Source organism: Homalodisca vitripennis, chromosome 2 (genome assembly GCF_021130785.1).
Source record: "Homalodisca vitripennis isolate AUS2020 chromosome 2, UT_GWSS_2.1, whole genome shotgun sequence".
Classification (NCBI taxonomy): domain Eukaryota; kingdom Metazoa; phylum Arthropoda; class Insecta; order Hemiptera; family Cicadellidae; genus Homalodisca; species Homalodisca vitripennis.
This window is the reverse complement of record NC_060208.1, coordinates 101,832,858-101,850,194: the sequence shown is the minus strand read 5'-3', so window position 1 is coordinate 101,850,194 and position 17,337 is coordinate 101,832,858. Positions and strand designations below refer to the sequence as shown.

At 32.2% G+C, this 17,337-nt stretch overlaps 1 protein-coding gene across 1 annotated transcript; it reads right to left on the bottom strand.

Moving 5' to 3' along the window:
- Nucleotides 1-644: 644 nt before the first annotated feature.
- Nucleotides 645-9,832, bottom strand: LOC124354471 (trypsin-7-like). Its single transcript, XM_046804946.1, has 6 exons — nucleotides 9,688-9,832; nucleotides 6,591-6,685; nucleotides 4,118-4,206; nucleotides 2,959-3,217; nucleotides 2,361-2,498; nucleotides 645-1,373 (listed from the first exon to the last, which is right to left on the bottom strand). The coding sequence occupies exons 1-6, from the start codon at nucleotides 9,728-9,730 to the stop codon at nucleotides 1,194-1,196; spliced, it is 804 nt and encodes a 267-aa protein (XP_046660902.1). The 5' UTR covers nucleotides 9,731-9,832; the 3' UTR covers nucleotides 645-1,193.
- Nucleotides 9,833-17,337: the final 7,505 nt, after the last annotated feature.

Below are 17,337 nucleotides of genomic sequence, written 5' to 3'. Positions count from 1 at the left end.
CCAACATGTTTTCTGCCTGCTTAATCTTCCTCATTCTTGACTCAATAGGGCTAATGGCAACTCTTTATCTTTTTGTTCTGTTCCAAAACTTTAAATTACCATTAAATTAAGTCTTTAAGCACCAACTTCTCAACGTTCTATCAGATTGCAAGTGCCTCACAGACAGAAAACCCTGTATTAAAGCCAATTTCTCAATTTAAAATATTTAGAGAACAAAGGTGAATTTGTATGATTTCTGAACATTTGCTACCTTCATTTAAAACCATCTTCATTGTAGATATAATTTAGGAAATTAACTTTCAAAATTCAAGAGAGACTTTGTTATGATATACAGTAATAACTGTATTTAGAACAGATATTTTAAATTCATTAAATTAATTCCCAACATTGAAAGAGTCTAAAGGGCCGTTACTTTCAACCACTCCATGGAGTAAAAAGTGCTTGTCTCCGCCATTATAGGTTCTGAATCCTATTAGAAGAATATTTAATCTATTGTTATTATTTAATTTTGCACTTTTCCAGTCTTTTTTAACAATTATTGTATTAAAAACATCTAATTGATTGTGATTCACCTCTTAAAGAAATACATTTCTTTGTATTAAATTTATCACAAAACTTAAGGAAAGAATTAAATAATTGGTAAATAAAGGAAAGCTCTTTTATTCATCGAATTTTTTATTATAGAATAAGCAGTATTTAGTTTTAGTTTAATTTTACAAAATATACATATAACATACATACATGCGGTAAAGATTTTAGGCTTATACCTCAAATAGCTTCTCTGGAAACATTATGAGAAACTGGCCATTTTGAAATGGAGAATATGGTCTCTACATCTTACATAGTACCTCAAGGAATTTGTTTCAAATAATTAAAACACCTGAGGGAGGAAAAATTATTAACATGATTAACTTAAAAATAATAAAACAGTAATACAGAGAAATAATGAATGTGTTTCGAACGATTATTTGTTTATTTTAGCAACTCGCGCATGAAAAAGTCCAAAATTAACAGTGAATGTTCTCAGAGTTTATTTTATACTGTAAAATTTGTGATTTACAGAACCCGAAAAGCTTTTCACTGCGGTAATATATATATATATATATATATATATATATATATATATATATATATATATATATATATATAATGTAATATAATATAATAATAATATAATATAAAGTTGAAGCACATTAAGTCCTACTCCACGTTCTCTTGGAGCCTATATTCTTCTGTATCCAGCCGTAGAACTGCCCAATGTCCATGTACGTGGAAGGTGTGTTGTATTGACAAATGTTCACTCCCGTATATATTCCAAGCAGTTCGCACTGGGATGGTCTCACACACTTTACTAATGGGTCGCCAACATCTCCCTGGAAAAGTAACGATAGAATAAAACAACATTTAATGAAGCAGTAGAATGAAACTAGAAATGATCTTAAATTTATTCCATTGAAACGGTAAATACATATGGCTTAAAAAGGATGAAAGTTAGAGGAACGAAAGGGAACAGTGGATAACAATGGAATAACACATTTAGACAATAAATGGTTGAAATTAACCAAGATCTTAACTTGATATAAATTTTGAAATTAATAAATTCATGCTTAAAATAAGATATTAGTTAGAATAATTATTTTGAAACCCTGTGTATATTGCTAATTTGTTTACTCTTGAGGTTAATGTGCAATGTTTACGATTATGATTTTCACAACACATCGCATTTTGAGCAATCAGTAACGTTGCGTTGTAGAATACGAAAATTAAACGGGATATTTCAGGGCTCATTTAAGGGCATCGTGACAAGAAATAGCTCAATGTAATATGTTTGCAAAATTGCTTGCATTTCTCATTGCCCTGTGTTTTAGAAAACATATATTTATTGTTAACATCTCTGAGATGTGTTCAAATTTATTTTTACTAGGACCATAAGGTTAGTAAATGATCCCAAAGGAAAAAGTGGTACAGAAAATTATGAAAATGAAAATTCACAAAACATACCTGGTATCTAACTTTATTAAGTCTGGTCAATATTACTCGCACATTGACACTAATGCAAAAACAAATTAACGTTAAAAATACGTTCAAGCACCTGCCATCATCAAGTTTTCCACTTCAATGAATTGATCACATAGCGATTATAGTAAATATTTGTATTCCAGTATAGATATTTAGTATTGCTCAATATTAGAATATTTAAATATAACTTTTTTATGTACAGAATAACAGCAATGAATATTTTTACTAACTGAAAAATGAGGATTTTATTGTATTAACTGTAGTAAATCACACGATATGCATGATCGGCAGTGTATGATAACAATATCAGGCACCATACAAGCAATGAGAACATAACTCACAAAGCAAGGTCCACTGTCGTTAGCGTATGCACAAAACTGGATATTGGGTACAGACATCGACCAGAAGTTGTGATTGCAGTAAGAGGAAGAATAAAGTTCCATACCGATGATTTGCAGCTGAGGGCCATTGGTGTATTCCTGTGAACATGTGAAAATGTTATTAAAAACATATATTTGCGTTGGTTTCAGTGAAGTCGGTTACTTACTAAAGACTTTTCCTTATTCCTACTACTTATTTAAAGTTAAAAATACTTTAATTTAACAAATGTTCGGTTACTACTCAGAATTTAAAATTTCGAGGTATTATGAAATTAAAAATTAGACATTCTGGTTAATAATTTGGCAGTTGCATATTTCAGCAACTCCTTTACAAAGATATATGTTGTCTGTTACATCCAGCCGCACTTAAATTTTATATTTTACATAAATATATTTAAACGTGCGTAATTTTTAAAAACTGTGGTTATACAGTATTTGTTCTTGGTGTAGCAATATGTACGGTTTTGATACATATATGTGATATATAATTATTTATTTAAAGTTATTTAAAGCCGCCTTACTGGACAATAACAGGTTAATTACGGATTACAAAACTTGCCGTAACATCATAGGTCTCCTGGCCGTATCCGGTGAGATTTCCATAACTCCGGTCATCCTGGAAGGGCACCCTAGCCAGGTAGGAGATGTGGGCAGCCACCCTGTAGAACACGGGGCGGTCCAGCTTCAACAGTGCGAGATTGTAGCTCTGGTTGGTCGAGTAATCGGGGTATTCTATGATGCGACTAACGTTTCGTAGGTGACCATCGTAGTAGCCGCTGTTGCTGCCCACACGCACCACAATGTCTTCCTTTTTAAAACTGGAAAACAATATGGCTTGGCTAAAATGGTAATGGAAATACTTATTAAGAAAATATATTGTTAACACTGGTTGCTCGAATAGTAACTAAAAACCATAACTTTCTTGAAATCAAGTAGAAAAGTAATTATGGTATGAATAAAGATATGATATATACCCATCAATTTCAATCCCGTAAGACATTTAGAGATTCTTGCAGATTAGTCTCAAGCTAGACTACGTTATAGATACGCTGTAATGGAATATCAAATTATTTTGTTGGTTAGTTTTGGTTATCAAAGATAGTATTTGAATAAGTGACACCACCATATGACACAACCTAATAATCTAATCTAAATCTAATAATAACTTTACCACACATAGTATAACACAACATATATTAACACATTAACATACTCGTATATGATCAAAACATTTCCAAACTGTCAGTCTCACGTGTTATTTAACAAAGCATGGAACATCTGCAGTAGATATTAATCTATAGTTTGTCAAGTTATAAATAAACTAATTAATCTTCTTAACAATTTTAATCCGCCGGGAGAGCTGGTCGTCTGCGGTCTAAGGCGTCGCCGGTCTTTGGATCTGAGTAGAACTAGTGCATGTTCAATTTCTGTCTGTGACCGATGCACTTTTATCAGTTACCATCAATCTTACCCTGTATCGACTCTCCACCTTTGTCTGTTTGATAAGATCCTCGCACAGGCCAATGACTCATAAGGACGTTTAGAATAAGATACTTCTTCATCCTCATGGAACGTGCACAATACTACCGAAAAACACCAACAAATTGTTATATAATGAAAGGCTCTGTCTAGAGCCTTGACCTTTAATATCCGGCCTAAGGCCAGATTATTTACTTGACAAGAAGTACCTGAAAGACAGGACATATAAAAGGGCTCACCCATGGACAACAGATGCAGCTGTAAGGACCCAATTCTGTTTGACAAGTACTCCTCCCCCCAAGAGATCCATGCCCGTCAGGATTGCCACCTGTAACCATAGTAAATATATAAATCCAAACCAGTGCTACGTGTACGATAGGAATGATTTAAAAAACGTGTAAATATTTCAAAAAATAATCCTCAACTATGACACCTTTATTGGCGTTTATTCTTAAAATAAATATTCTAGATTCCATTCAGTTTTTACCAATAGTTATGCTACTAAAAGTTTGAAAACTTCAACTCTCAATTGAGTTATTTCCTCAAAGTAAATATTCCAAAAATACCTATGAAAAATTTAAAAGTTGAGGGAAAGAATAACTTTAGGGTTTTCAATATCTCTAGAACCGTCCTGATTTCCTTTAAGAAAAGGTGCAATACTAACAGAAATAATAATTCCATTTATACACGGTACCGTCACCATGACGAGTATTGAATTACTACAAGTATTGAGACTAAAAAGTCCAAAATTATAAGCCCAATAATGTTGGTTTGGTTTTGGAAAATAGAAGGGGGTCATAATAGACCGACGGACTTGCATTGTCACAAAGAGTTTTTGGTTATGCTTGGAAAAGAGGCCTATGAGGGAATGATAATTTATGATATTTCTCTTTAAAATAATTGTATTATAGTGGTTTTTTTTAATCTTGGTAACAATAGGTGCATTAAAATATGGCAGCTTGTATCTCTATTGCTATCTCTGAATAGAGATAACGACATCTTTTTATAACTTAGACCCTCTCTAGGGAATCCCATGAAATGCTTTAGATGGAATAAATAATGTTATAATAGTTGGTTTTTTTTTTAAATCTTGGTGACAATAGGTGCATTAAAATATGGCAGCTTGTATCTCTCTGTATTGCTATCTCTGAATAGAGATAACGACACATTTTTATAACTTAGACCCTCTGTAGGGAATCCCATGAAATTCTTTAGATGGAATTTGTCTCAGTTGTATAAATATACCATGTAAACTTAGGACGCCTTCGAATAAGACATTTGAATAAATCTACAGTTGGTGATTGTGTAGGTTGCACCGGTCATTGGAAAATTCATTCCGTCAGTTGAATTGATGAGGAGGCGTGTCATCCTAATCCTTCAAAATTAAATACTATGATTTGCGAATGAAGCACTAATCATTGTGGACTACTACTAGACATGGACTTCTTCAATAAATTGGCATATACGTCAAAGAGAATGTAGGAATAATTATTGATACAATGAATGATCAAACGTTCTCTATCTTTTTCTATGTCTGTCTGTCTCTCCTCCTGTCTATCATGCCCAACAGCTAATTTGTTGATTATTCCTATCTATTATTGTAGTTTTTGTTTTACTAGATAGTATATTGTTGTTATATTACGCTTGTTTTCGCTATTAAATCTTCATGTTTTTGAAACTGAATGATTGATGTAGTCTGATTTTTCGTCAAATATGTATTGCATTGTATTTTGCAGACCTTTTTTATTATACGTAATAAGGTATGTTTCTTGTACCACATAAGCACACTACTCAGTTCTAAAATCTTATAAAACTTTCATAGTACAACATTATCCTTATTATTGTCTCTTGGGACTGACTAGGTCTATTGCAATAGTCCATTTCAGCTATTTATTGCTGATAATAGTGTGTCCGCGAATTGGGAATTATTATGAAATTATATAATCATTGTAAAATGTGTAATGGCGTAATCCAATCGCGAAACTCTTCTATTGTAGGTACGTCGTATTTAAGAATACAGGTTTAAAATGTTGAACAGTCTATTGTAAGATCAATAAGATCATTTTAAGACACATTTTATTAAGCCATCATTATTATTTGATAAGATTGCACTACTACAATATTCATGTAAATAACACTAATAATCAGTACATTGAACGTTACTTTGTTGGAACTTTGCACTTGATTTTACTGAAGAGGGGCTTTCCGATGAAATGTCCTTTTGATGCACTCTCAGAATACTTTAATCTAATATTAAAATATCTACTACGAACAAACATTATACTTTAATATTTTATGATTAAAATACAATATTTAACCTGATCACTATCGGAACGTAGCCTATACACAATATTGTCTTTAACAATAAAATACCGACAAAATGTAATCTGTAATTATATTACATAGCGTTACTATAATTTCAGATCCTGTGAGATTATTAAAATAACTGTTATTTTAGAAAATGCGTTTTGGTTTAAAGCTAAGTTTAGAAAATAAGAATAAAATAAATACAATGTGAATTTTTAGTTGTTACATAGTTTGCGTCAGTAAATACTTGGATTGTAACAATAATACGCGGGATACCCGCAGTTATTCAAAATACCTTTTTTACTCGTAATTTGCCGTCAGGATAATACAGTTTAGCTTTTGGAAAGATATATTAAAAATACATCCAATAGAAGAAAACCTGAACTGAAATGACAAAGTTCTTACCGTGTAAGAGTGGGTTCGTATGTCTGTGTGACCAGGGTTTACGATAGCTATACCTCCTGAGTGCTCCTTGGGCAGCGGCACAAGTAGACATGGCACTGAAACGACAGTTTCGAGTTTATTCTCTCATACATATCATTCAATATTTTATAATATCCTCCAGATATGTAAACCACTCTAATCCACTATAACCGTAACCGTAATAAACAAAATGGTTAATATGATACAGAAACAAAAAGTATAGGAAATGTGATTGTATAAGTTTATGTATTTCTGTTGCAATGCTCTTTTATTTAATGGTATAACAAATAAGGTCTTTAGTTTTGTGATTTTTCATTGTGAGAATGTAGTAAGGAAAATAAAAAGTACTTAAAGTTAAATTCAACCAACATAGTGAGCGTTTGGAACAATGGTCACATTTTTAACATTTAACCTAGTGTCCAGGGGTAAAACTGCAGTTATTATAATTGGGCTACGATGTTTGTATGAAGCAGGAAAATTATTTTAGAGTTGAGAATCAAGTATAAATTTATATAATAACTCTGGTACTTGATAAACTTCTGACTTTTGAGATAGTGTTTTTGAATAGTTGTTTCTAGAACAAATAAGAATGATTTGGTTACAGTTCTACAAAAGTAAGTGTTTGAAAGTAAAACTACACCACGTATCCTTAACTATTAGTTTCTTAAATATAAAAGCTCAGCATTTTCAAGAAAAACTCAAGAGTCACTCAGTACCCGTAACATAATTTCGGGTTCGGCAAATTTAAAATTGTCATTATAAACTGAATAGGGAATCTCGTATAAGCTATTCTTAGCAGAAAATACATTTTGTACGGGTAGTATAATATGTAGATCGTAATACACACAATATAAGTGCAATCTATTCTTATATATCGGAGATCTGAGATGATCATAGGCGAAATCACTTTCCTCACTCTTTTACGTTGGAAAGGGGGAGGGTTAAACCATGTGAACCCATACAGGTTTTTGACATTTTTATTAATTGTTTGAAGAGTCAGCATTAGATGAATAATGAAAGTGGCCTTGACAATAGAAAAATGGGTTAGTAATTACGTGCTAGACACAATACTATTCACCAAACTCATTATCAACATTATATTTGTTCAATTTACCAAAAGGTTACTGTTCCTATTGATTTAACAGGGAGCTGTTAAAAAATAAAGAATTGAGCAAAATATTTTTAATTTTCTATGTTCTAAAATGGAGTGTTTCAATAAAGTAATATAAATGTTTGAAACCATGAAAACTATCCAAGCAAACGCTGTATGATTTAGGGTGTCTGCTAATTATTATAAATCAGCCTGTAGGGATCGGAGATAGTACTGGAAACTTACATACGGAACTGTAAATGCATGAATTAGTCTATGTATTATAAGAATTAATATTTCACTCATAAACTCTCTCGGATTTATTGCCAATATATTTTTCACATGCAATGACTAAACGTTTCGTTATCATATAAGACATTTTCCGTTTCCCAGAATCAGAACATGCATGCAGTATGACTCAGAAGTTGTGCAAGTGTTTATATGACAAATTTTGTCTTTGCAGAGTGATACATTGGGCAAACATATTACTAGTGGGAATTTGGTCAATAAATAAGGAGTATAAGAGTGTTCTCATATTCAATCAAACTGGCCAATATTTTGTTGTGTAACAGTGTAGTTAATATTGTGTGTAATGAAAGAAGGTGCATGAAAATGAAAGTACAATCTTGTAGTGCGGAAATAGTGTAGGACTAACTGTTTTCTAAAGGGCTATTGATCAAACAAAGTTAAGTCGACCATTTAAAATTTTGTCTATTTGATCATTTATTTTTGCACTCTGATGACGTAACAAGCTGATCTTCCCATGCATCACCATGCCACGTTCCCAATGTTTTCCTCGTTTATTGAGCTGTAGATGGAATTGTAATCAGCTACTTTCATGGATAGAGTTGTAGTTAACTGATACAACCAAAATGTTACCTATGTAGTTTTGATCCCACATGTTGTTCACTTTATTATGTAGACGTTCTGTGACATGTATATTTTTTCCACCTAACAAGCGTGAAATCTTTTCACCTCAGTAACGAAGATGACGTGGAATAACAGACGTAACTTACAAGCCACCCATCTTTTGTGTAGTTGGGAAGGAAAATGTAGTTATTCAGGATTGCTTGATGTATTGTAATTTCAAACTACGAAGGTGTGTTAGTATTATCGTACGCATTAATTAAATGAAACACTGGTGGATGCTCTTAAATCTATAAGTTAATTAACTGGTGACAAAAACATTAAAGGAAGGGCAAATTAAAAGTAGGCTATTCAAATAATGCAATAATACTTTTTATTTTAGCTTAAAAGGTTTTTGCATTTGAGACATTTATTTTCAAAGATATGGAAAACCATAACCTTGAAACCTTCGAATTTAAGGTACTCAACAAAATCGAAGGCTGATTCTACATAGTTACATAAGTTACAAGTTACATAATTACTTGGCGGCTTATGTACCGATCACAATTCAGTAAGAATCTGTAAAAATATAACCCGAAATACTGTAACTGCAACTGAATACCCTATTGTTGATATTCATATAATCGAGAGCACACGTTTTAAAATTCATTTATCAGAATATTAATATATTTTGTGTTATTTAATTCTTAACTGAAATAAAAACGCTATAAAATATTTAAATTCCTACCACTTTACAAAAATACAAATTTTTAATTAGACCATACTATACACTCTTGCTCTATTTTGATTCACTGGTAAAACCAAGACCCTTTTGTAACTTGAATGGACATCATCTTGAAATCAAAACAAACATAGAAATACCTGTAGGCTCCTAGCCGTGAGCCAATTTCCATTCTACGAGTATAAATATAGAAGACAATAATAATTGTTTTAGCAACTGCATTGTTATTAGCAATAGTTAGATATTTAGTTTTATATATATATATATATATATATATATATATATATATATATCAAATTTATAATTATTTCTAAATCTTATTAGGCTTACAAAATTTCAAATGTTCGTCAACTCAAAAAAAAACGACATTATTAGTTCAAATTGATGGTGAAATATCTTACCTGCTAATGATAACAATACGATAAGTCCCGAATACGTATTCATGTTGTTTCACAAGTTCAGAAACAGAACTGACAGTGTAACTAACTTAACCGACTTATCTGTGGTTGAATTAGATGAAGGTTGTGAGTTGACAACATCAAGTAGTTTCCCCCTGTCTCATCTGTCATCGGTTCTATCAACAAATAAACATTGATTGATACTTAGAAGATAATTCCATTATTTTCCCGGTCTTACTCAAACGAATATTATATCACTTTTTGTACTTTTCATAATAACTTTTTATAAGTACCAATTTGAATAAATTAATCATATTTAAACAAAGGTAGTGTTCACCTTGTTAAGGTTGTTTGGTTAGTAAATATACTTTTTATTTTTAATGTATCTTTATTTTATCCTCTTGACTTGGAAAATGTATTTTAAAATAAAAATATATTGTATCTATGTATAAGAAAGTATTGAGTTTTTGCACAACTTGTAGCTTGCTATCTCATTCAGATTTAAGGGACGTATTTAAATTTAACTGTGAACATGTTTTGCGTTCAATTTTATAAAATTTCTCAAAACAGAACTATTTGATTCGTAGTGCACGAAAACTGGATGAAAAAACATAATTGAAAAAAAAAAAACAAACATGGTAATTTGTTTAGTGTTTTAGTTTCTTCTTATTTAAAACTAGCACCAAACATAATTAGTATTAGTAATTGTATTTGTATTAAGGTTGTTATTTAAAAATAAGTTGTTTGAAGTTCCTAATACAGTAGGTACACTTATGCCGATTAATTAATATTTATTCCACTTTACTTATTCAGTTGTTCGCAATATTTATATTTATCTACAATCACACCCCTTTCTCTTCATGACATAGTCATCTTTGTTTGTAACGATTTTTTAAATATTACATAAGATATAGGACGTGCCAAGAGTAGAGATATTGAATATATTGAAACCATATATATATATATATATATATATATATATATATATATATATATATATATATATATATATATATATAACTTACATAACTTGTAGCCACATTTATAATTTATCACCATAGCTACTATCATCATTAGAATTTCACATTATGTCGTTAAGGTGAGTGGAAGAAAGAAGAGACACGAAATTTATCCTACTTTATTTTACAATAAACATAATAATATATGTATTTAGAATTTCAACCATCAACACATGATGATTTCACATTTGAACAAATACTCCCCCTAGAATGTCACAGTTCTTATATATAACTTACATAACTTGTAGCCACATTTATAACTTATCACCATAGCTACTATCATCATTAGAATTTCACATTATGTCGTTAAGGTGAGTGGAAGAAAGCTTTGACGAAAACTTTGTTTAATGCGAGATGTTACAAACTGTAAATTATAGACCTATTATTCCCTCAGTTCAAAATATAAAGAAGTATCAATATTTTACAACATTAACACATTAAACACTGTAAACTAAGCATAAACATAAAAAGTTAAAATGGCAAAAGGCAAATAATAATATTTGAAACAAGGACTACCCCAAGGAACGGTACTAGACCCTACTTGCTGTCCATGTTTGGTGAAGCACGTGCCCTGAGCTAGACTTTCTACCGCGCGAGGGTGACCCGGTTATCCTCACCACGGTCGGGTACATCTTCCCTAATTGTGCCTCCTCGTCGGCTAAATATATCCTCGATTAATTAAACCCTTTCACTCTTGCGCGTTTTTTCGCTTTCAGCAATCGTCACCGGCCGGACCGGTACGAAAGTGAATGCGGACCAGTGAATGAAAGTGAGAAATTTAACTTCAAACATGAATACGTTAGACTTTTCAAGAATTCGAAAAGAAAAATGTCTAATGCTAATTTAATAATTATTTAGTAAACTAATGAAAGAAAAGTAATTTCTTAGATTCTTCAAGTTCTAATATAATATACTGCTATTGGTGTCCTAAACAGTTACGGCTACTATTGTGACTAATTAAAGAATTATTGATTATTGATCCATTGCTATTCGAAGAAAAGATTTTACTCATTCATTTTAACTCTCGCAATTTTATTTGTTAGGTTTACTATCAATAAGTCACCTCCTTTGACTATAGGAGATCTATACTAATAGACCCATACTATTTTATAGATAACGGTATTTCTGTCTTGCACAAATTCGCATAAGAGAAACGACCTACTGTTGTGAATTTGTATCAGTTGTTTGAAGTAAAAGAAGAAAGAAATACAAGCTGATTATACCTAAAGGATCATTATAACCTAAGAATTTCTAATTATAGTAGTGTTTTAGAGCTGGGTGTAACATTTATTTTAGAAAACAAGGGTGTATTATAGAGGAGAAAATAGACTATTTCTTAGATGGAAATGTATACGAAAATGCTTCTTGCCGTAGCCCTCCCAAAAAAGATAGGAAAATATTATTTTTGTGACTGTACCAAAAGTGCTTTCCAATTCTCATCATAACGTATGTCATCCAGTTTATTTTTATTGAAGTTTGGGTTTTAAGTTATATTGCTTTTTGACTTTGTTTTAAGATTTTTTTTTAAACTGGCTGTAGGAACATGTGTAATTAAACATAATGTGTTGTTTACAGGACTAAAACAGTTCAAACAGTAAAAGATATTGCTCTTTTAATTCAAAACTATTTGTGCTCTGTTATAATATAAAAACTTTTGCACATTCAGTAGAAGTCCTATATAAATAATTGTTTGTATATTATAAACATATTTTTGTTTTAATCAATAGAATCCAGTCATGCATTAATTAATAATAGTATAACATTTCAAAAGTTAAGTTATAATCGGCTGATTCGAGTACCTGAAAATTAAAACAGGTAATTGTTGTGGCTCACAAGCAGTGTTAAATAATGACAGTGGGTATTGTTTAGTAGCCTACTCGGATTTTTAAATGTCCATTAACTCCGACCATTATTTATCAACCGAATTTCTTAAACTTTGCATCGTTGGATTTATAACTAAATTGTGTAACTAAAATGTAATAACTGTGACTTTTCTTATTATATATTTTTAAAGATATTTATTCTCAAAGATTTTAGAAATTCATTTTTCATATTTTTCTGTTATTAGGCTTTTAAGTTATAAAGTTATATACTACATTTCTGCTTATTACAACAAGCCTTTCTCAAATTAAAAATCGTTAAGTGAAAAAATTAGCGGCTATTTGATAACTATTGAGTTTTCGAAAGTTAAATAATATGATATTTTGGTTTTTGTTTTCCAGGAATAATACCTGAAAATATTGGTAGAGAGCTCCGGGACACATTGTATATCGTAGTTGTAGGAACTTCACGATCGTTACGTCTAAGTCTATTTCCTACGTCAATGGAAATATTTGTAAATATTTTCATGATAAATCCCTAACTTACAGAAAATATTATATGCAATAGAAATAAAAATTCCAAAAATTGTTTAATTTACATACAGAGTGTCGCACAATACAGAGCGTCGCATACTTCTGTGGGTGACAGTACTCATTATTTCAAACAAAATATGTCACATAAACATAGGTTGGGTTTCGTTTAACCCAAAGGCGCCATTTTGTTAAAAAAATATTATCTCTAAAACTAGTTAAGTTAAAGAAAAAAATTAGCATATAGGGTTGAGTAAATAAGATAAGAATTACAAAAAAAATTGTGTTATTTTCTTTAATATTAATATAATGGCATATGTTGAAAATTTTCAAAGTTTAATAACAAAAAACCAATATATTTATAAAAAAATTAGAAGACTCCAATACTTTAAAAATTTCATTAAAATTCCAACGGTATTTATTTTAACGAAATCCGTTAATTTATAAGCGAGCACGGCTTTAAAGGCAGGCTTGCACAAGCCGGTAGCAACAAACATTTCGTCTTTTAATAGACATCAGCTGTATTACATCACTTATAGCAAATTTAAAAGATACAAACTATTTTTAAATTGTTATAATAATTTCAATGGTATTTTTTCAAAGGAAATCCGTCAACGCATAAGCGAGCACGATAACTTTAAAGATACGCACAAACCAGGATTAACAAAACAACTGTGATATGTTTGGCGCTCAAAAATGGTGGCTAGCGGCTAAACGAGGCATTTATATACCTATGTTTACGTGACTTTGTTGTTGGAAATGATGAGTTGTATCAGCCACAGAAGTTTGTGACATCCTTTTGTGAACACTCTGTATGTGAAATGAAACCAGTGTGTGGGTCATAACGACGAATCCAGTGGCTCATTACGAGCATTTCGTTACCCCTCCCCCACTTTAACTTCCGGTGTTGGAAAGTGTTACTCTCAAGATAGTTTAGGTTTCCGGCATCTATTCTCTGAGAGAGCGAGAGAGAGGCTAATTGAGCAATGTACCTGTTACTGTCCTGGCCCTGTTATTATCACAGGTACACTAGCACCGCCTGAAGTACGGCCCTGTCATTACAAGACACAGCTACTGCTACTGCTGCTGGTAGACTGTCTTCATCTTCCGATGATATTATCAGAGCCCATGGAGAGAGAGCGAGACGACTGATGATATCTGGTAATCGCCGGTTCTAGCAGTAACTACGACTTTGCTGTCGGTCTTGCAGAAATGAATTGGTTCATCAAGAATGGATTAACATTTTTATATAGGCTTAATAACAATAATATTAATAGTTTGAAGTCAGTTGTGCATAGAATATTTATAAGTTTTGGCATAAAACTAACATTTTATTTCAAAGAAGGAACAGAAAGTTATCTTTACTTTAACCCGTCTAATTGCCTTGATCTTATTCTGTTCTGAATACACGTGCCCGCTTTTAGTGTAGACAATTGAAGGTAATAAGATAAGATAATAACGACCAAAACACTTGTTTACCGAAGAAACTTTGCAACACATTTAGGTCAATGTTTAAGTTGTTTAGTGAAGTCTGAACACACATTACTTAAAATCCAACCTGTGTTTGATTTAGGAAGGAAATGTGTGCATAAATGCAATAAGCTAAATCAAACAGACCTAATTGACGCTATGGATATAAAATATAATAATGGCATGATTATAGTATACTGCAAAGTGTAATATTAATGATCTGTCAGGTTGGCACGCCTTGATCATGTAGCAATCAACTGATGTGCTTCCAACGGAAGCTGGCCAAGCACAGCTAACAACGAGAATTCACAGAACATTATAAAAGATACAAAGCCATCGTAATATTGTTTTTGCGTTTTAATTAGTTATTTACATGTGAATATCTTTACATCCATGTAAAACGCAATCTATTTTGAATGCCGATAGTTATTGAATCTATTCACTAAATTAACGAAACAAAATTAAGTAGTGTATTACAGTTTAATACTGAATAATAAATAATAAAATTTTTTGTGTACACACCTTGTATTAAAAAATGATGAATGAATTTTGCATAATGTAAACCAAAATTATGTTGCTACAGCCTAATTAATATATTCTTACGCAAGGGGTTACATTTCATTGCATGATAATACATAGTTATGATTACTAAACATCAATCTTCAGTATTCCATAACCATTTGATGAAAAAACTTATAATTTACCAGTTATAACTTTCTAAGTTTAATTTAAAAGAAATCAAACCATAAGATTTTTGGTTTATTATACAAAATTGTATTCATTATTATTTAAGTCACTTGACTCAAATCTGTTATTCAAGAATTCCTTGGTCCGGTTTAAGAAACCCATTTAAATGGTTTGAACAATGTGCCCTCGCTGTTCAGTAACACTTATAAAAATAATAAATGTATATACTACACAGGTACTAAACAGTTTGTATTATTTCTCAAATTTAATCTTCTTATAGTTACTAAAATTACTCCGGATTTTAGGTCAAATAGAACCCAAAATGTTCGACTAATACAATATTAATATTTGCAGGACTAACAAACCCTACATTCACAAACCTACCAGGTCTGCTACAAGAAAAAGGAAGAACAGGGCAGGCTGTCCCAGTACAGTACTGTGCATGCTGCATACAATATTTTGCAGGACTAACGACGCGACGCTACCTTCACAAACCTACCTGGTCTGCTGCAAGAGAAAGGAAGAACAGAGCAGGCTGTCCCAGTACAGTACTGCGCATGCAACATACAATAGTTTGTAGGACTAACGATGCGACGCTACCTTCACAAACCTACCTGGTCTGCTGCAAGAGAAAGAAAGAACAGAGCAGGCTGTCCCAGTACAGTACTGCGCATGCAACATACAATAGTTTGTAGGACTAACGATGCGACGCTACCTTCACAAACCTACCTGGTCTGCTGCAAGAGAAAGGAAGAACAGAGCAGGCTGTCCCAGTACAGTACTGCGCATGCAACATACAATAGTTTGTAGGACAACGATGCGACGCTACCTTCACAAACCTACCTGGTCTGCTGCAAGAGAAAGGAAGAACAGAGCAGGCTGTCCCAGTACAGTACTGCGCATGCAACATACAATAGTTTGTAGGACTAACGATGCGACGCTACCTTCACAAACCTACCTGGTCTGCTGCAAGAGAAAGGAAGAACAGAGCAGGCTGTCCCAGTACAGTACTGTGCATGCAACATACAATAGTTTGCAGGACTAACGATGCGACGCTACCTTCACCCTACCTGGTCTGCTGCAAGAGAAAGGAAGAACAGAGCAGGCTGTCCCAGTACAGTACTGTGCATGCAACATACAATAGTTTGCAGGACGAACGATGCGACGCTACCTTCACAAACCTACCTGGTCTGCTGCAAGAGAAAGGAAGAACAGAGCAGCCTGTCCCAGTAATGTGCATTGGGTCACACAACAACATGACTTGAATATTAATGACTGCATATTTTAGTATGTAAAGATCTTTATCTTTGGAGAAACAAGAGACACGCTTAACATACATATACTACTATACATTTTCTTGTCATTAAACGAATACATAACTTTAATGTCGAAATTTCTTTTGCAATGAGGTTGGTGTTAAACCAGCTAATTGTTCTCATGTTATAAGCTGTGTGTACACTGTAGGATTTCATGCTCCAAATATCTTCTGGGTAATACTACTATTCACATGCGATGTTTACCTTTTTAGCAAAGGTTTATTCCTGAATACGTCATCTCCATTTATACAGTAAATTAATAATGATTAGATTGAATTAAAAAAATTAATTATACTGATTTATAACTGATTATCTTATTCACAGCATAAAACCTATACGAAAATATCTCATTTTAAAGAAATGAGTTTTATTTACAACTCAAAAAGCTATATAGTAAATTGTACTCCGGTTACATTTCCAAAGATGTGTGGTTTTGTCTTGGACTTATTTCGTATTATTCCTGTGAATTATTTCCTGCAGTAATACATGTTTTCCCAGTAAAATGGCCAATTATGAACCTGACTATTGCATTAGATAAAACAGGGTAGGTTTAATTTAAGATAAACAATCAGCATTCACTTTTGCAGTATTGGAAAGGCGCTTGACCCATCTTAAAATATCGCGGAAAGGGTGATATCTGCGAACCGCACTCTACAACGGGCGGCAGCTGATTCATTCGGACGAATAAAACATGAGGGTCCATTTTTGAATCCAACAGTTAAAAATATGTAATATGACTGGTGTTACTGTCTAAGACAGTAAAAAGGAATATAGACTATTGTTATGTCTAAGGTAGATATGATAGCTGGT

Coding starts and splice junctions, on each gene's coding strand:
- LOC124354471 (XM_046804946.1), bottom strand. CDS start 9,730: ATGAATACGTATTCGGGACTTATCGTATTGTTATCATTAGCAG. Junction 3,218..4,117: donor GCTGCATCTGTTGTCCATGG/GTGAGCCCTTTT, acceptor ATTGTTTTCCAG/TTTTAAAAAGGAAGACATTG. Junction 1,374..2,360: donor ACGACAGTGGACCTTGCTTT/GTGAGTTATGTT, acceptor TTACTTTTCCAG/GGAGATGTTGGCGACCCATT.